Source organism: Hyla sarda, chromosome 8 (genome assembly GCF_029499605.1).
Source record: "Hyla sarda isolate aHylSar1 chromosome 8, aHylSar1.hap1, whole genome shotgun sequence".
NCBI lineage: Eukaryota > Metazoa > Chordata > Amphibia > Anura > Hylidae > Hyla > Hyla sarda.
In genome coordinates, this window is record NC_079196.1 from 51,528,425 (window position 1) to 51,549,213 (window position 20,789).

The window sequence follows — 20,789 nt, forward strand, 5'->3', positions numbered from 1 at the left end:
TTATATGAAGGATAGCCTTATACCTATCTCTATCTTATATGAAGGATAGTCTTATGTCTATCTCTATCTTATATGAAGGATAGCCTTATACCAATTAAACTCCATCTACCACTTCTGCAGGAAGGCTATTCCATGCATCCACTACTCTCTCAGTAAAGTAATACTTCCTCATATTACTTTTAAACATTTGCCCCTCTAATTTAACCCTGTCCTCTTCTGGTAGTTTTATTCTCAATACATGAGGATATGGTATATTTTGTATCCTAGGACAGGCAGGTATTTTAATTGTGGCAACATTATCAAAAATGAACAAAGCTTAAGGACCTCATTATTTATGTAACAAATGTATAATATACCAGTCATGTTTGTTGCTTACAGTCCAGCACTTACACAGTCATTGCGATTTATTCCTGCAGAATGACACAAGGGACGCGGTAGTGTCTGGAAGCTGCGGGGCAGACGTATGTGCCTGTCTGTCTACGACACCCGTGTAAACCATCTCCTTTTCATATTGCACTTCAGAAAGGAGAAAAAAAAAAGCTCTTGTGTTGTCATGGTGACGGTGTAAAAAGCCATGTAAAAGATTACCTTTCAATCATACTTAATAGCAGGTTTACAACTCTGGCACGAAGCCGCTGATCACCATTGAGGTATCTATCAAGATGCTGCGGTATGTGGAGCAGAAACACAGTCATTACATTGGGCAGCTGCCAGCTCCTGTGATGTCCTCCACCTCCAGATTACAACGAAGAGAATTATTGAATTTTATTGTGTTTTCTAATGATTCATATGCAGCAAATATATTGGTGGTTAGAGGAATGGAGAAGAAGGATTGTGCGGTCATGTAATCGGACTGTAGGCTGGCAGTGTGCTGTTTATGGCAGCCTACTTTATTCACAATCCCCCCAGTCTGTTATAAATATGAAGGATGGTTACTTTTGGGGGTTATCCTGTCTTCAAGGGGTACTCCACTGGAAAACATTTTCTTTTAAATCAACTGGTGCCAGAAAGTTAAGCAGTTTTGTAAATTACTTCTATTGAAAATACCAATCCTTCCAGTACTTATCAGCTGCAGTATAATACACAGGAAGTTCTTTTCTTTTTTTTATTTACTTTTTGTCTGACCACAGTGCTCTCTGCTGACACCTCTGTCCATGTCAGGAACTTTCCAGAACAGGAAGAAATCCCCATAGCAAACCTCTCTTGCTCTGGACAGTTCCCGACGTGGACAGAGGTGTCAGCAGAGAGCACTGTGGTCAGACAGAAAGGAAATTCAAAAAGAAAAGAACTTCCTGTGTATTATACTGCAGCTGATAGGTACTGGAAGGATTGGGATTTTTTAATAGAAGTAATTTACAAATATGTTTAACTTGTGGAGTACCCCTTTAAATCACAAAGCATGATCAGACCCCTAAAGGAGTCAAGTGAACGGTGTACGGTTGCAGTACCTTCTACTGCCACTTCCAGTATTAAGCTGGGTGCACACCATGTTTTTGCATCAAAACGTGTAAAAATTTTAACCCGTATAAGGTTTGAAAAATTATGTCCGGTTGCATCCGTTTTTTAAGAAAAAAAGTATACTTTTTTAACTTTTCACTCCATTACTTATAAAGTTTCACTTGTTTGATTGAAATTCCAAGAAAAAAACCTTTGGTGTGCACTGCGCATGTGCAATGTCAAAAACCGTATGGTGCAAACCGGATGGAGCCGTACACACATACGGTTCTGTACGGTTCCCATTGACTCCCATGTTAAAAAAAAAAAGTATACGGTTTCAATACGGTTTGTCACCTGGACAAAAAAATGTGGTAGGCTATGGTTTTGGGAAAAAAAGACAAAACCGTACAAGATGCAAAACGGACACAACCTGATGCATCGTTCGGCATACGGTTTTCAATGGAGAGTCAATGCATACGGTTTTCAATGGAGAGTCAATGCATACGGTTTTCAATGGAGAGTCAATGCATACGGTTTTCAATGGAGAGTCAATGCATACGGTTTTCAATGGAGAGTCAATGCATACGGTTTTCAATGGAGAGTCAATGCATACGGTTTTCAATGGAGAGTCAATGCATACGGTTTTCAATGGAGAGTCAATGCATACGGTTTTCAATACGGTTTTCAAACTGAAAACATATACGGGAACTGTATTGCAAAAACATCGTGTGAACCCAGCCTTACCGCAATGCAGTTACGAGCGCTGTAAACATTCAAGAGGCTGCAACGTTCACACAATACTGTAGCCCCTTCAACCAGATGATCACCTTTAAAACATTACTGTTATTTTATGAAACTTTTAACTTGTCACGCACACGTCAAAAGTTTTGTTTGTTTGGGGTCTGTGATTGGGTCCCCCCCCCCCGATCTCTAGAAATAGCCCAGTGTATTTCACTGCCGAGCTTGGTACTCAGTCTGGTTGCAGGAGTTGAGCTCCATAGACCTATAATGATACCCATTTCGTACTATCAGACTGACCGAGCACAGAGCCAGGCAGTTAAATGTGCTCCCATGGGTTCTTCCCAACTAGCTAGAGATGGGTGGGGGTCTCAGCACTGAGACCTCGAATGATCAAAACTTTTGACGCGCCTGAGACAGGTAAAAAGCTTTTTAATATAACAGTAATGCTTTAAGGTTTTGTTCACAATGCAGTTGAGTTCATTGAGTCTTTTATAAGGGAAGATTTTCCCCTTGCCTTGACAAATTACATTGTATAGGCATACCAAGGCATAATGGAAAAAAATAGCGTGTTACAGGATACCTCTGCAAAGAAAAGTACATTTTGTTGTATACAAGAATAATCTTCTAGCGTGTTTTTAGAGGAATTGACAAAGAAGTATGGATGAACCGTGTCACTGTAATGCAGAATCATAGGGACTTTGTGCCACTGTACAGGCTCTGCACATCGGGTTATGCTGGGTACAAGAGACCAAAATGAAGTGATAGAGATAACAGTATATCATTTACTATATGGCAGACTGGATTAGATTTTTTTGACGTGTTTGCTGCTGCATTTTCTTTGAATAGTAGTCGGAGGCACACAGCCTCTGAGATTACATTTAGTTTTTATTGTATTTTTTTTTAAATTTTTTTTTTTTTACTTACAGTAGGGCCAAAATATGGTATTTTATTTGGTGCTGTATGGGCCCCAAAATGAACACAGATGCAAGAGTCTATCAAGTTCAACCTAAAGCCCTACTTTGTTGATCCAGAGGAAGTGGAAAACCTACCATGAGGCTGATGCCAATTGCCCCATGAGAGGAAAAATTCCTTCCTGACTCCAAAATCGCATCAGAATAAACCCCTGGGTCAACATTCTATCCTCATAAATCTAGTATTTATAACCTGTAATTTTATACAGTCATCGCTGTAAATGTTGGCACCCCTGAAATTTTTTAAAAAATTACGTTTTTCTAACAGAAAAGGATTGCAGTAACACATGTTTTGCTATACACATGTTTATTCCCTTTGTGTGTATTGGAACTAAAAAGAAAAAAGGGAGGAAAAAAAGCAAATTGGACATAATGGCCCTCATTTACTAAGAGTGTTGTGTAGGTTTCTTTGTGGGTTTTAATTCCCTACAATTTATTTTCCAAGGTATTTACTAAGGTTTCCCTACATTTTCCACTTTCCCTACATTTTCCTTTTTTTTATACATGCTCTGATCTGTCTGGTTTTCCTCAGCTCAAATCCACCACATTCTATGTGGAAACCTTAGTAAATATGTTGGGTTTTTGTGAAGATGTCGGGAACACGCCCCCTTTTGGGAGATCACTCCCCTTTTTCGGGTTTTCTAAGCAAAATGGAGAGTTAGTCGGGGGTTTTCGAATTCTGGCGCAAATTCTGGTACACATTCTGGCGCAATGCCACAGAATCTGGCGCACAACCCGACAAAACATGTCGGGTTTTCAATAGTAAATGAGGGCCAATGTCACACCAAACTCAAAAAATGGGCTTGACAAAATTATTGGCACCCTTTCCAAATTGTGGAAAAATAAGATTGTTTTAAGCATGTGATGCTCCTTTAAACTAACCTGGGGCAAGTAACAAGTGTGGGCAATATAAAAATCACACCTGAAAACAGATAAAAAGGAGAGAAGTTCACTTAGTCTTTGTATTGTGTGTCTGGGTTTGCCACACTAAGCATGAACAACAGAAAGAGGAGAAGAGAACTGTCTGGAGATGGACTTGTAACCTTGAGGTTGTTGATATTTTTCCACAATTTTGGTTCTCAAGTCCTCAGAGATCTAGATTTGCCCAACATTATCAAGAAGTTTGCAACTGTAGCTAATCTCCCTGGGCATGGATGGAAGAGAAAAATTGATGAAAGGTGTCAGCGCAGGATAGTCCGGATGAGTGAATAAGCAGCCCCAAACAAATTCCAAGGATATTCAAGCTGTCCTGTAGGCTCAGGGAGCATCAGCGCGAACTATCCATCGACATTTATCCGCTGACACACATAAAAAAGCAAAACTACATTTTGCCAAAATGCTTCTGGGAATACGTCTTGTGGACAGATGAGACCAAGAGATAGAGCTTTTTGGTAAAGCACATTATTCTACTGTTTACCGAAAATGGAATGAGGCCTACAAAGAAAAGAACACAGTATCTACAGTGAAATATGGTGGAGGTTCAATGATGTTTGGGGTTGTTTTGCTGCCTCTGGCACTGGGTGCCTTGAATGTGTACAAGGCATCATGAAATCTGAGGATTACCAACAAGTTTTGGGTGGCACTGTACAGCCCAGTGTCAGAAAGCTGGGTTTGTGTCCGAGATTTTGGGTCTTCCAGCAGGACAATGGCCCTAAACATACGTCAAAAAGCTCCTAGAAATGGATGGCAACAAAGTGCTGGAGAGTTCTGAAGTGGCAGCAATGAGTCCAGATCTAAATCCCATTGAACACCTGTGGAGAGATCTTAAAATTGCTGTTGGGAAAAGGCGCCTTCCAATAAGAGAGACCTGGAGCAGTTTGCAAAGGAAGAGTGGTCCAACATTCCGGCTGAGAGGTGTAAGAAGCTTATTGATGGTTATAGGAAGCCACTGATTTCAGTTATATTTTCCAAAGGGTGTGCAACCAAATATTAAGTTAAGGGCACCAATAATTTTGTCCAGACCATTTTTGGAGTTTGGTGACATTATGTCCAATTTGCTTTTTTTTTCCTCCCTTTTTTGGTTTAGTTCCAATACACACAAAGGGAATAAACATGTGTATAGCAAAACAAGTGTTACTGCATTCCTTTTCTGTGAGAAATACAAAATTTTCTTGTAAATTTCAGGGGTGCCAACATTTACGACCATGAATGTCTTTCTCTAGAAAAACATCCAGACTCCACTTGAACTTGCTTATTGAGTCAGACATCACAACCTCATGGGGCAGAGAGTTCCATAGTCTCACTGCTCTTACAGTAAAGAATCTTTATCTGTGGTCATTATGAAACAGTCTTTCCTCTGATTGTTTTAATGTCTGATTCATTGGGTAGAGGGATATTTCCTCCAAAGAGGTTGACGGATGTTACTCATGTTTTTTATATGTGGGCTGTTGATGAGTTTTTTTTTCTTTTTATTTCATATCTTAAACCTATTTCATTTCCTCTTACAGATTTTGCAAAAGACACAGGGTGAAGTCGAGCTCATGTGTCCCCACCGTGCCCCACGACTTGCTGGTGATGTCAGAGCTGGTTATCCCTCGCTTTATCTTCTACCTTATTCAATACTTGAGGGATGGATACAGCGAGCCAGGTATGTACAGTACAGAATTGTCACCTGCAGCTCACAAGAACATAAACAATTTTTACTGTTCGTCAGGCGTGAATAGGAGAAGCCCGGATAGTTGTATTGAGGCCTGGTACCAGAACACGAAAGTTTGGAGGGCAGGGGAGTAGACAAAAACCAAGTTGTGCCACCATAGAGTTGAATCTATTTGTTGATGCAGTTTAGTCTTTGCACCAGGAAAGTCACCTCATGCAAGCAAAACTTCCTCTTTATAGTCATGGATGTGGCCCATTGATTCCCATTGGGGAAAAAAAAACAAAAACAAATCAGTAAAAATTAGTATCCAAATGTATGCCAATAGGACACTTTGGGTGGGCATAGTATGTTTCGCTCGTGGGAATCATTTTACAATGCATATCCCAAATGTCGTGTGCAGCTAGCCAATCCAGAGTGTTTTATATTCAGATTACAGCACTGCTGGAAAGAAGGGATTCTGTTGCTAAAAATGAAATGTCTGAGTTTTTTCTCACTTCATATTGGTAATATGAAGTCTGTGATTGGGCTTTAAACCTTTGTTGCATTGAATCATTGATTTCTGCTTAGGGCCAAAAAATTTGCATTTTTTTCATCATGAACTTGTGTTTCTTCTGTAAGGCGAAGGCTTCACTGAGAATTTTATGTAGCGCTATGGATTGATCTTCACTACTGAGCAATAGATGCAGACTATAAGATTGCCTTCAATGCATTGTTTTCATTTGGTCTGCTAACATAGCTGATGGGTAAAATCAATAGCACTACAGAAAGTCTCTATGTAGCCTAGCCCTTAAAACGTACCTACGATGCTCTTTTGACAACTGACTGGCATGCAGTATTGTTCATTTTAAATTCAGCACCTAAATGCCTAAACAGGGCGCTGTCCTTTCCACTGTATATAACTATGCACTATGAGATTGAGCTTCCCTCTCTGGCTCTACAACACCCAACTCTAGTGTGAGACCCAGAGTAATGGGATTCTATGCCACTGGATCTCTGTGGAGACGGAGCAGGAAGAACAAGTCTCATAATGCAAAGATAAAGGGGTACTCCGAGGAACTAAACCCATAGCCCGTCCTTTCCCTCTCTGCCATGCACTGATGAGTCATACTCTCATTAGTGCTGAGAACTGAGAGGTTTGTGCAGCCTTAGCCAATCAGACACTGAACCTCTCTCCATTACTTAGAGCCGGAGGGTGGGAGCTGGCAGAGCAGAGAGGCATTGCTTGCTGGAAGATGTAGGCAAGGGGAGGGAAAGATGGCAAACATTGTCAAGCAGCCAGAGAAGACAACAAGCTCCATGTTCTCTTCATTGTTTACCTGGTGCAGCCTTGTACATTTTGTATAGACTGATAGTCTCTAACTGGTACTTTCGTTTAGTCCCATTCAAGTGAATGGGACTAAGATGCGTTGTAAACAGTGATGTAGAATTTGCTTGGATGACTCTGCCCCTTCATTAAGCTGACCAATGGGAATGTTAGGAGTCCAATCCCCACTGATCTAATATAGGTGGCCTATACTTAGGATAGACCATGAATATTTAGGTAATAGAAGAACCCTTCAGGCACTCTTATTTCCAATTTTGGAGGATTATTTTTATCACCACCATGAAAAACTGTATGGTTTGGATGGCTTTATTTTGATAATACACTACCCATGACCGTGTTTCCCAATCAGGATCCCAACTACAATTCCCAGCACTGTCCATGCATGCTGGGAGTTGTAGTTTTGCAACAATTGGAGGCATCCTGGTTGGGAAATACTGCGTTATGATAAATAAGCTCAGTTTGCAGGGTTTAAAGGGCTACTCCGGTGGAAAACCTTTATTTGTTTTTTTTTTTTAAATCAACTGGTTCCAGAAAATTTTAAAATTACTTCTATTAAAAAATCTTAATCCTTCCAGTACTTATCAGCTGCTGTATAATACAGAGGAAGTTGTGTAGTTCTTTTGTCTGACCACAGTGCTCTCTGCTGACACCTCTGTCCATGTCAGGAACTGTCCAAAGCAGGAGTAAATCCCCATAACAAACCTCTCCTGCTCTGGACAGTTTCTGACATGGACAGAGGTGTCAGCAGAGAGCACTGTGGTCAGACAGAAAAGAAATTCAAAAAAGAAAAGAACTTTCTCTGTAGTATATAACAGCTGATAAGTACTGGAAGGATTAAGATTTTTAATTAGAAGTAATTTACAAATCTGTTTAACTTTCTGGCACCAGTTCATTTAAAAAAAAAAAAGTTTTCCACTTTACCCCTTTAAAATTAAATGGAAGGGGCTGTGTTGGCCCAGCTGAGTGGTCTGCTCTGTGCTTCCGCTAACATGTTGTATGTGGGATTTCTTGCAGATTGCAAGGATCTGGGCTCTGGTTGCCCAACATTTGTGTGTTAGCAGTCGGCCCAATGTTCATTCATACACTTCTGTATTTTAGTCGTGTTCTTGGTAAATTTTCTCCCTTTAAAGGGAACAGTTGGAAGACCATTTTTTTCGTGGGACGACTTGAAGAGCTGTACGTGATTTTATGTGATACTTGGTTAAAAGTCGTCTTTGTATCACCAAGCTGCTGCCTAACCGTATTGTACTCATTACATTGGACAACACGTAAAAAGCACAGATGATACTGGTTCTTCAGATCTTTGTAGCTGCTCTTCAATCTGAATCAATGTTTCCCACCCAGGGTGCCTCCAGCTGTTGCAAAACTACAACTCCCAGCATGCCCGGACAGCCGAAGGCTGTCCGGGCATGCTAGGAGTTGTAGTTTTGCAACAGCTGGAGGCACCCTGGGTGGGCACCACTGCTCTGGATAATAAATAGCTATGAGTAGCATTTCTCTAATATCTCTACCTTTTTTTAAAGCTTTGCTGCAGTAAGATATACAATATATATATAGTTGGTTTTCCAATGGTCGGCGTATGTGATTGTTATATAGAAAAATAAAATGGTAATTGCTTCCAATAAAAGCGTTACAAAAAGCTTTACTATATTTCTAATCGGTTACTAAATTGTAGGGCTGCTCACATTTCTGTTATCTCCGAGCCACAGAAATCTGTTTTCTCGGTATGTCACCTGACAATTTTCCCTGATTGTTACAGCCTGTTGCTAGGATACGTGTTGGCGATTTAATTACCGATTTCTGACTTCTACATGAAATGTGAAATGGATTTCTTTTTATGTTGTTTACTGTTTGGAGGCTAGAGCCTGGAGCGCTATATTCTGCGATATTATAAACAAAAAAAAAAATAAAAAAAATAAAAAATATATATATTTTATTATGCAAAAAAGAAGGTTGCAGCAGCACTTGGTCTAAAAATGGAGGCTCTTAGTGCACCTTTTGATCAAAACGTGTCCCCCATCAGAGGTGAGTGAAATGAGTGTTAGGGTCCCATCCCAAATGAGGGCACCTTCACGTGGTGGATGGAGGACACGTTTTGATCAAAAAGTGCGCTAAGAGCCTCTTAGTGCTGCTGCAACCTTCTTTTTTTGTATACTTAGTTTTTGCCACAGCAGCGTATACCTGTGTATTAGGTAGTTGTGCTGGATATTTTTCTTTGTTTTTTGAGATATATATTTTTTTATTATAATTGTTTTTTTTTTTTTTTCTTCGTTTTTTTCACTCCTAAAAATCAGAAATGGGAAAATCCTATCGCCAGACGCCCGGGACATGCAGTTTTGGGCGCCGGGCAGGTGAATTTTTCAGGCCTCTAGTCCTGCTTCAGGCCTGAAAGCCTCCAACAAGTACAGCAGCGCGCAGGAGGTATAGAGCGGGCTCTTGACTCGAGCCTGCTCCATACCCGGTGGCCCCCCACCGGATTCCAGTAGCTGGGGCCACCGCTAATAGCTGGCATGCAGCGATCGCTGCGGCCTGCTATTAACCCTTTAAATATCTGTTGTCAAAACCTTACAAGGGACATGTAAATGCTCCCTGGTGGGCTAGTGGGGTGGAGGGCTTACCTCTTGTTCCCTGGTGTCTGGCTGGACCAGGCTTTATCAGTGGAGCGCAGAGCACACAGATCAATGAAGTTCATTAGAACTGCATTGATTTGTATGATAAATCTACTGATTCCTCCTAAAAGTGTAAAAAAAAAAAAAAAAAAAAAAAAAAAAGTTTAATGAAAGTTTAGAAGACACAAATTAACCCCTTCCATATAAAAAGTTCAAATCACAAACTTTTCCTATATAAAAAAAAAAAACATGTAAACATTCTAAAAATAAACCTATTTGGTATCGCTGAAAGCGTAACTCTCCCAACTATTAAAATATAACATTATATATCCCTTATGGTAAATGACGTAAATGTAAAAAAAAAAATTACCAAACCCCAGAATAATTTTCTTTTTTAAAGTGATTAAAAAGTCAGATCAATACTAAAATGCTACTAATACAAAGAACAGATAATGGCACACACAAATTTAAAAAAAAATTGTAAAATGTGCCAGAAACTATAAAAATGTTTTTATTTTATATTCCTCACCAATATATATATATATATATATATATATATATATATATATATATATATATATATATAATATCATTTTTTTTGTTTTTGTTTCTGAGCATATGTTATGGAAAAATAAAAGGTGTCATTACAAAGTACAATTGTTTGTGCAAAAAAACAAGCCCTTCTATGGGTCTGCAGATGAAAAAATAAGAGTTATGGTTATTATTGGGCGAATGAGGAGGTGTGCAAAAACTAAAATTGGCCCGGACAAGTGGATTGTCATGAGGGACATGTAGATTGTGCTCCTGTTTTAGCTCCTTGGGCAAGTGTTATTTTTTATTTCTACACCCCTGTATGTGTGTGTGTGTTGTTTGTGTTGTGTGTATATGTATGTGTGTATATAATATATAGTTTTGTAATCCTGGATTTCTGAAACAAAAAGTTTTGGGAAACTGCAAAATGTCCTGAATAGCGCCTGGTTTTCATCTGCACCAAGTAAATGTTCATAAAATCCCATTCTATGCTGTGCAGCATGTGGTCTCCACTGTAAGTTACCATTGCAAAGCTTCTGAAAACAAGACCACTATGCGGCATCATTGGTGTCAGTTTTTATTCACCCGAAATTTACTAACCTCTTTTATTTGCTGTCACTTTTTGGTGTATACTATACAATATAAATATGTATATATTTTTTTCATAGATTCTTCATCTGAAAGAGATATCCAGAAAACTCTCCAAGCGTTGGATCCACAGATAACGTTCCTGGAGGATCTAACCAAGATGGGAGGGGCGATGCGTACAGTCCTTACCCAGGTTCTCACCAATCAGCAATACTACAAAGACCTGAGCTGTGGTAATTTTTTTTTTTTTTTTTTAAGTTGTATTTTTATTTTATTTTTCCCTTTCCCAATAAATGTTTTTTAAAGCAGTACTGTGGTGCACACTTATCACCTATCCACAGGAAAGGGGATAAGAGTTTGATAGCGGGGAGGGGGGGGGGCTAGGGGGTCCTAGGGGGGGGGGGGGGTCTGACCGCTGGGACCCCCACGTGATCTCCTGCACAACACCCCGGCTTTTACCAGAAAATGAGTATGTCAACCTCTGCACAAACCAGTGATCAACACGCCCCCCCTCATGTATTTCTATGGGAGGGTCAGGTTTCTCCGGCCTTCCCATAGATATCTCTTGGGAAGACCCAGGGGGCCATGCAGCAGATCGCAGGGGGAGTCCCAGTGGTCAGAAGACTCCTAGTGATCAGACACTTAGCCCTCATCCTTTGTATCCTGCACCACAGTACTCCTTTAAGATTTTCATTTTTGTTATGAAACATTCCAAAATACTTAAAGGGGTTATCCACGAAAAAAAAAATTTTTTTAAAATATCAACTGGCTCCAGAAAGTTAAACAGATTTGTTAATTACTTGTATTAAAAAATCTTAATCCTTTCAGTACTTATGAGCTTCTGAAGTTTAGGTTGTTCTTTTCTGTCTAAGTGCTCTCTGATGACACGTGTCTCGGGAAACGCCCAGTTAAGAAGAAGTTTGCTATGGGGATTTGCTTCTAAACTGGGCGTTTCCCGAGACACGTGTCATCAGAGATTACTTAGACAGAAAAGAACAACCTTAACTTCAGAAGCTGATAAGTACTGAAAGGATTAAGATTTTTTAATAGAAATAATTTACAAATTTGTTTAACTTTCTGTAGCCAGTTGAAATATAAAAAAAAGTTTTTTTCTGGAATACCCCTCTAAGCAGTACAAGAACAATGTCTAGCAAGTAGACAGCATGAGCAATAGATATATGACCCAGTCAATAAACAGTACTGCAACATTTTTACCGAGGATTCCTTTATCATAGAGCAGTGGTCTTCAACCTGCGGACCTCCAGATGTTGCAAAACTACCACTCCCAGCATGCCCGGACAGCCGTTGGCTGTCCGGGCATGCTGAGAGTTGTAGTTTTGCAACATCTGGAGGTCCGCAGGTTGAAGACCACTGTCATAGAGAGTCTTTGAAAAGGGGTACTGGTGCTGTATTGAACTACTTTTTACATTCACCTTAGTAAATTTGTTATGTATGTCTGTTTACTACCCAAGTAATAGACAGTTTTAGTGCATCAGCTTCACTGTTTAAGGCTGGGTTCACATTATGTTTTCAGCAATACGGAACCGTATACGGCTGGGGGGGGAGCGAAAACCGGGCGCACCCGTATCCCAGCCATATGCGGCCTGTATGTAATTCCTTTCAATGAGGGGACAGGAGTGAATCGCTGACTCCGGTCGGCTCATTTTTGCCCCGTATGCCGTTTTCCCACCAGACCAAAATCTGTGGTTGACTACGGTTTTAGGTCCAGTGGGAAAACCGCATACGGGGCAAAAATAAGGCGACCCGAGTGAATTATTGAAATTAAATACATACAGGCCGCATACGGTTTTAGCTTCCCCCCCAGCCGTATACGGTCCCGTATTGCTGAAAACGTAATGTGAACCCCGCCTTATTCTTAGACATTGCACACTTAGATTAACAGTCTATAGTAAATCTGCCTGAATATGTCTTTTTTATAGACTGCCGGGTGTGAATGAAGCATTGGGCCTGTTCACGTGGCAGAATTTCTGAACGGAATCCAGCCTAAAAATTCAGTTTGGGGAATTTCAGGGTAGCAGCCTCCCATTGTTTTCCAAACAATTCCGGACTCTGCAGCGGAGTCCTCTTGGAAATGCATTGGCATCCAAGGGGAGGGTGCATTTCTGAGAGATCCTAGTAGGGATCGACTGATTATCGGATTGGCCGATATTATCGGCCGATATTCACGATTTTGTCAGTTATCTGTATCGGCATCTAACCTTGCCGATAATGCCAATAATGTGTCTTGTCCGCGACACCCGGGCCCGGAGAACAGTGCTGATGGCTTCTCTCTCTCTCTTTCTCTCTCTCTTTCCTCTTTTTCTCTCTTTTTCTCTCTCTCTTTCTCTCTCTCTCTCTCTCTCTCTCTCTCTATATCTCTTTCTTTCTCTCTCTCTCTCTCTCTTTCTCTCTCTCTCTCTCTCTCTCTCTCTCTCTCTCTCTCTCTCTCTCTCTCTCTCTCTCTCTCTCTTTCTCTCTCTCTCTATATATCTCTTTCTCTCTCTCTCTCTCTCTTTCTCTCTCTCTCTCTCTCTCTCTCTCTCTCTCTCTCTCTTTTTTTTCCTCCTCTTTCTCTCTCTCTCTCTCTTTTTCTCTCTCTCTCTCTTTCTCTCTCACTCTTTCTCTCTCTTTCTCTCTTTCTCTCTCTCGCTCTTTCTCTCTCTCTCGCTCTTTCTCTCTCTCTCGCTCTTTCTCTCTCTCTCGCTCTTTCTCTCTCTCTCGCTCTTTCTCTCTCTCTCTCGCTCTTTCTCTCTCTCTCGCTCTCGCTCTTTCTCTCTCTCTCTCTCGCTCGCTCTTTCTCTCTCTCTCTCGCTCTTTCTCTCTCTCTCTCTCGCTCTTTCTCTCTCTCTCTCTCGCTCTTTCTCTCTCTCTCTCTCGCTCTTTCTCTCTCTCTCTCTCGCTCTTTCTCTCTCTCTCTCGCTCTTTATCTCTCTCTCTCTCTCGCTCTTTCTCTCTCTCTCTCTCTCGCTCTTTCTCTCTCTCTCTCGCTCTTTCTCTCTCTCTCTCTCGCTCTTTCTCTCTCTCTCTCGCTCTTTCTCTCTCTCTCTCGCTCTTTCTCTCTCTCTCTCGCTCTTTCTCTCTCTCTCTCGCTCTTCTCTCTCTCTCTCGCTCTCTCTCTCGCTCTCTCGCTCTCTCTCTCTCGCTCGCTCTCTCTCTCGCTCTCTCGCTCTCGCTCTTTCTCTCTCTCTCTCGCTCTTTCTCTCTCTCTCTCGCTCTTTCTCTCTCTCTCTCGCTCTTTCTCTCTCTCTCTCGCTCTTTCTCTCTCTCTCGCTCTTTCTCTCTCGCTCTTTCTCTCTCTCTCTCGCTCTTTCTCTCTCTCTCGCTCTTTCTCTCTCTCTCTCTCTCGCTCTTTCTCTCTCTCTCTCTCTCTCTCGCTCTTTCTCTCTCTCTCTCTCTCTCTCTCTCTCGCTCTTTCTCTCTCTCTCTCTCGCTCTTTCTCTCTCTCTCTCTCGCTCTTTCTCTCTCTCTCTCGCTCTTTCTCTCTCTCTCTCGCTCTTTCTCTCTCTCTCTCGCTCTTTCTCTCTCTCTCGCTCTTTCTCTCTCTCTCTCGCTCTTTCTCTCTCTCTCTCTCTCTCGCTCTTTCTCTCTCTCTCTCTCTCGCTCTTTCTCTCTCTCTCTCTCGCTCTTTCTCTCTCTCTCTCGCTCTTTCTCTCTCTCTCTCGCTCTTTCTCTCTCTCTCTCGCTCTTTCTCTCTCTCTCTCTCTTCCTCTCTCTCTCGCTCTTTCTCTCTCTCTCTCGCTCTTTCTCTCTCTCTCTCGCTCTTTCTCTCTCTCTCTCGCTCTTTCTCCTCTCTCGCTCTTCTCTCTCTCTCGCTCTTTCTCTCTCTCTCGCTCTTTCTCTCTCTCTCGCTCTTTCTCTCTCTCTCTCGCTCTTTCTCTCTCTCTCGCTCTCGCTCTTTCTCTCTCTCTCGCTCTCGCTCTTTCTCTCTCTCTCTCGCTCTTTCTCTCTCTCTCTCTCGCTCTTTCTCTCTCTCTCTCTCGCTCTTTCTCTCTCTCTCTCTCGCTCTTTCTCTCTCTCTCTCTCGCTCTTTCTCTCTCTCTCTCTCGCTCTTTATCTCTCTCTCTCTCTCGCTCTTTCTCTCTCTCTCTCTCTCGCTCTTTCTCTCTCTCTCTCGCTCTTTCTCTCTCTCTCTCGCTCTTTCTCTCTCTCTCTCGCTCTTTCTCTCTCTCTCTCGCTCTTTCTCTCTCTCTCTCGCTCTTTCTCTCTCTCTCTCGCTCTTTCTCTCTCTCTCTCGCTCTCTCTCTCGCTCTCTCGCTCTCTCGCTCTCTCGCTCTCTCTCTCGCTCTCTCGCTCTTTCTCTCTCTCTCTCGCTCTTTCTCTCTCTCTCTCGCTCTTTCTCTCTCTCTCTCGCTCTTTCTCTCTCTCTCTCGCTCTTTCTCTCTCTCTCGCTCTTTCTCTCTCGCTCTTTCTCTCTCTCTCTCGCTCTTTCTCTCTCTCTCGCTCTTTCTCTCTCTCTCTCTCTCGCTCTTTCTCTCTCTCTCTCTCTCTCTCGCTCTTTCTCTCTCTCTCTCTCTCTCTCTCTCTCGCTCTTTCTCTCTCTCTCTCTCGCTCTTTCTCTCTCTCTCTCTCGCTCTTTCTCTCTCTCTCTCGCTCTTTCTCTCTCTCTCTCGCTCTTTCTCTCTCTCTCTCGCTCTTTCTCTCTCTCTCGCTCTTTCTCTCTCTCTCTCGCTCTTTCTCTCTCTCTCTCTCTCTCGCTCTTTCTCTCTCTCTCTCTCGCTCTTTCTCTCTCTCTCTCTCGCTCTTTCTCTCTCTCTCTCGCTCTTTCTCTCTCTCTCTCGCTCTTTCTCTCTCTCTCTCGCTCTTTCTCTCTCTCTCTCGCTCTTTCTCTCTCTCTCTCGCTCTTTCTCTCTCTCTCTCTCGCTCTTTCTCTCTCTCTCTCGCTCTTTCTCTCTCTCTCTCGCTCTTTCTCTCTCTCTCTCGCTCTCTCTCTCTCTCTCTCTCTCTCTCTCGCTCTCTCGCTCTTTCTCTCTCTCTCTCGCTCTTTCTCTCTCTCTCTCGCTCTTTCTCTCTCTCTCTCGCTCTTTCTCTCTCTCTCTCTCTCTCGCTCTTTCTCTCTCTCTCTCTCTCGCTCTTTCTCTCTCTCTCTCTCGCTCTTTCTCTCTCTCTCTCTCGCTCTTTCTCTCTCTCTCTCTCGCTCTTTCTCTCTCTCTCTCTCGCTCTTTCTCTCTCTCTTTCTCTTTCTCTCTCGGCCCTGCTTGTCTTCAGTGTACAGGGCCCTGCTTTAAAATGCACAGAATATCGGTATAAGTTATCGACTATCGGCCTGAAAGTTCACAGGTTATCGGTATCAGCTCTAAAAAAATCAATATCGTTCGATCCCTAGATCCTAGCCCCCCCTAAATCAGTTGGCACCAGCCGCACACAGAATGTTCCTGCCAGATATTCTGTCGTGTGAACGAGCCATTTAGAATCAGTTCAGTGTAGAGTAGTAGCAGCGCCCCTGAGAGCCAGGATGATTGCTGTACTATTAGTACTACTACTGTGTTACCTTTGGGACAGAAACTACATAAAACATTATGGGTAGTGCATGGTTTGCCAAGAAAAGAGGAGAGGGAAAAAAGACCTTCTTAAAATAGAACTATAAGACTAGAGTGAGAACATGTATTACATCCACAAGCTACTAATGATGACAAGGTGTGAACAGTAGTCTAACTAATACTCTTCAGAAAACATGAGGCGAATGCAGGAGACTCATCTCACTTATTCCTGTGGGAGACAACATTACAACAGTATCATGTGTACGTGATCGGCTCCCTGGGGTTTATAGCACAGTAGTTAACCTGTTAGTGCTCGTGATCAGTCCCGGCAGCACTGATTTCTATTAGCAGGTCTAGTTCTTAGCTGGGAGAAATAATGAAAAGCTTTGTATATTTGTAATCTACATTGTACAACCTCTATCCAGAGTAATGGCCTCTAGCAGGGAAAATCGAGACACTTTTATAGCCGCCAATTCTTGCTGCGTTGACGCTTTAGGAAAGTGTAGAATTACAGTGGGCCATATAATAGTAGTAATCATTATTTATTTATTGTTAGGATATTCCACAGCACTTTGCATTATAAAGAGTACATATACAGACCTAATCTGACGTTACATAGTAACAAACAAAATAGGAGGCGTTAAAGGGCTACTTCGGTGGAAAACTTTTTTTTTATTTTTTTTTTAAATCAACTCGTGACAGATTTGTAAATTACTTTGATTAAAAAATCTTAATCCATCCAGTACTTATTAGCAGCTGTATGCTACAGAGGAAATTCTTTTCTTTTTTGAATTTCTTTTTTGTCTTGTCCACAGTGCTCTCTGCTGACACCAGATGCCCGTATCAGGAACTGTCCATCCCCATAGCAAACCTATGCTACTCTGGACAGTTCCTGACACGGACAGAGGTGTCAGAGAGCACTGTGGACAAGACAAATAAGAAATTCAAAAAGAAAAGAATTTCCTCTGTAGCATATAGCTGCTAATAAGTACTGAAAGAATTTAGATTTTTAAATAGAAGTAATTTACAAATCTGTTTAACTTTCTGGCACCAGTTCATTAAAAAAAAAAAAGTTTTCCACCGGAGTACCCCTTTAAGGCCCTGGTCACAAGGGCTATGAGGAAATAGGGGTGACACAAGGGCTAAAGACCACTAGTTCTGTACATTGATACAACCATATTATGGTAGTGCACATAACGCTTTCTGGCAAGGCCTGTTTATAGGGCCTGCTGAAAATTATGGATGTTGGGAATAAATCAGATTTTATCCTGGGTCGCATATTCCAGAGGACAAAGTCTTGCACACTGGAGTAGAAACATGATGATGTAAGTCTAAGGCAGTGTTTTCCAAACAGCGTGTCTCCTGCTGTTGTGAAACTACAACTTGACATGCCCATGCTAATGGCTGTCGGGAATGCTGGGAGTTGAAGTTGTGCAACATCTGGAGGGCCATCAGTTTGAGACCCTTGGTGTAAGGCAGGGGTCCTCAAACTACGGCCCGCGGGCCACATGCGGCCCGTGGAGCGCATTTACCCGGCCCACCGGGTGTTTTTGCCTTAGGACATCCCTGTGTTCCGAAAGATGCTTTCGGAACACAAGGATGCCTCTGTGAAGTCCCTGCGGCCCGCGTTTACTTTAAAAACGCGGGGACCGCCGGGAGCAGGCGCACGCAGCGACGTCACTGACGTCCCATGCGTGCGCCCATGGCAACCGAGCGCGAAGCAGCAGAGAAGAAGCGAAGACGCAAGGACGCACGCTGGTAGTAGGTAAGTGTTTACCAGCGGCGCGTCCCTTCGGTGTTCTGACCATCGATCCTCCGGTCCTGCTATGGCCGGAGCGGTGGTTGGAACACTGAAATGGGGCAGTACACAGGCATACAGCCTCCAGCCATACTGTATTGCTGGAGGCTGTATGCCTGTGGGGGAACATACTGCCAACTTAATTTGGGGGACTATACTGCCAGCCTAATGTGGGGGAACTATACTGCCAGCCTAATGTGGGGGAACTATACTGCCAGCCTAATGTGGGGGAACTATACTGCCAACGTAATTTGGGGGACTATACTGCCAACCTAATTTGGGGGACTATACTGCCAGCCTAATGTGGGGGAACTATACTGCCAACGTAATTTGGGGGACTATACTGCCAACCTAATTTGGGGGACTATACTGCCAGCCTAATGTGGGGGAACTATACTGCCAACGTAATTTAGGGGACTATACTGCCAGCCTAATGTGGGGGAACATACTGCACCGAATGTGGGGGAACATACTGCACCTAATGTGGGGGAACTTACTGCACCTAATGTGGGGGACTATACTGCACCTAATGTGGGGGAACATACTGCACCTAATGTGGGGGAACTATACTGTCAACGTAATTTAGGGGACTATACTGCCAGCCTAATGTGGGGGAACTATACTGCCAACGTAATTTAGGGGACTATACTGCCAGCCTAATGTGGGGGAACATGCTGCCAACATAATTTGGGGGACTATACTGCCAGCTTAATGTGGGGGAACATACTGCACCGAATGTGGGGGAACATACTGCACCGAATGTGGGGGAATATACTGCACCTAATGTGGGGGAACTTACTGCACCTAATGTGGGGGACTATACTGCACCTAATGTGGGTGAACATACTGCACCTAATGTGGGGGAACTATACTGTCAACGTAATTTGGGGGACAATACTGCCAACCCTAATGTGGGGGAACTGTACTGCCAACCCTAATGTGGGGGAACTGTACTGCCAACCCTAATGTGGGGGAACTGTACTGCCAACCCTAATGTGGGGGAACTGTACTGCCAACCCTAATGTGGGGGAACTGTACTGCCAACCCTAATGTGGGGGAACTACAACCGTATGTGGGGGATCTATACTGCCAACCTAATGTGGGGGGAACTGTGCTGTGTACTTAAAGTGGTAGTCCACTAATAAGTGTGCATAGGAATTTATTCATGTTTTGTTATCTATAGTCCGGCCCTCCAACGGTCTGAGGGACCGTGAACTGGCCCCCCATTTAAAAAGTTTGAGGACCTCTGGTGTAAGGTGTGTTGGACCCGTTCGCAAGTGTTTACTTTTATTTTGCAGTGCACCTTTCTTTGGAGTCCAGCAAAAAAATAAAAAATAAAAAAAGTTTAATTATGGAATAAACATAGGCACACTTTTCACATTTTGTTTTGTAAACAAATGTTTTTTCCCATTCAATCTGCACTCAATATCCCATATTGAGAAAGTGAACAGAATTTTAAATTTTTTTGCTAATTTAAAAAAAAAAATTTATTACTTGTTTCTCACATATGTCAAAGGTTTTGATTGCATTGCGTCTCACTTTGGTTATAAACGAGGTAAGCAAGAGGCAGCGAGCTTGACTCCCTGGTTGGCTGGCAGATCTGACCTTTCGCTATACCAGTCTGCATAGACTTAGACAGAGAAAAGGTCGAATTTGACAGACAGCCAGGAAGTGAGCAGCATGCTTCTGCAAACTGAAGTGAGACCCGCTGCAATCTAAACTTTTGACATGTGGGCAGCATGTAAAAAGTTTTTCTTTCTGATGACCGGTAGCCTTTTAAAGGGGTACTCCGCTGCTCAGCATTTGGAACAAACTTCCGAACGCTGGAACCGGCGCCTGGAGCTCGTGACGTCATTGCCCCTCATGACGTTATGCCCGGCTCGTCAATGCAAGTCTATCGAGGGGGGGGGGGGGGGGGTGCGTGTAGACTATAGACTTGCATTGAGGGAGAGGGGCATGACGTAATCAGGGGCTATGACATCACAAGCTCCCGGCTCAAAGCATTCAGAACAGTTTGTTCCAAATGCTCAGCAGCGGAGTACCCCTTTAAATGCTAGCTACAGATCAGGTTTATTGTGCTTTTCGGAGATCTTTGTGAGTCACATCTCTGTGGGCACATGTGTGGTGATGACAGATTGGTCTTGTAACGCAAATCATAGAGCCAAAAATCTGGCATAAGTCGTGTGTATGCTGTGTAGGAGGCTGGCTGAAACACTTCTTCTTTCTTTGTGTACCTTACGAATGTATTATCTTAGTCTGTATGGGGGAGCGATGCTTTATCCTTAAGAAGAGGTGATCTTCACTTCACGTAGGGAGATTTAATACACAACCACTTCTTGAAATGCAGGTAATTCAGAATTCTCCATACTAAAGGAAAATGGTTCTTTATTTGCAAAACATGTTCAGCATCAGACTTGACCTGCAATGGGCTTGAAATGAATAGCATATTAACACTGCTCAATGTCTTTTTCATCTTGTCAAAGGGAGTCCCTCTATTGCCTGCACTGTACTGACTCCTCCTCCCTCTCTCTGCTGACTCACTACTCTTGGAGCGAGCCTGGCAGACCTTCTTTTAAAGGGGTTGTGCGCTGCCCTGACTTTCGGAGCTCCGTTCACAGCGTCCGGAAGTTCATTACTCCGAACGCTGTGTGCGGGCTTCCGTGTTCGCGGCCTCCAGGCGTGACGTCTCGCCTGCCCCCTCGTGACGTCTCGCCTGC

General features: G+C 42.9%; 1 protein-coding gene across 2 annotated transcripts in view; it reads left to right on the forward strand.

Annotated features, from left to right (window-relative positions):
• Positions 1-20,789, forward strand: part of UBR3 (ubiquitin protein ligase E3 component n-recognin 3) — a 220,988-nt gene that overhangs the window by 22,080 nt on the left and 178,119 nt on the right. For both annotated transcript variants that reach the window (XM_056533968.1, XM_056533969.1), the window contains exons 2-3: positions 5,597-5,736; positions 10,878-11,030. In XM_056533968.1, the coding sequence (XP_056389943.1) occupies positions 5,597-5,736; positions 10,878-11,030 (293 nt within the window). The remainder of the gene's footprint in view (positions 1-5,596; positions 5,737-10,877; positions 11,031-20,789) is intronic.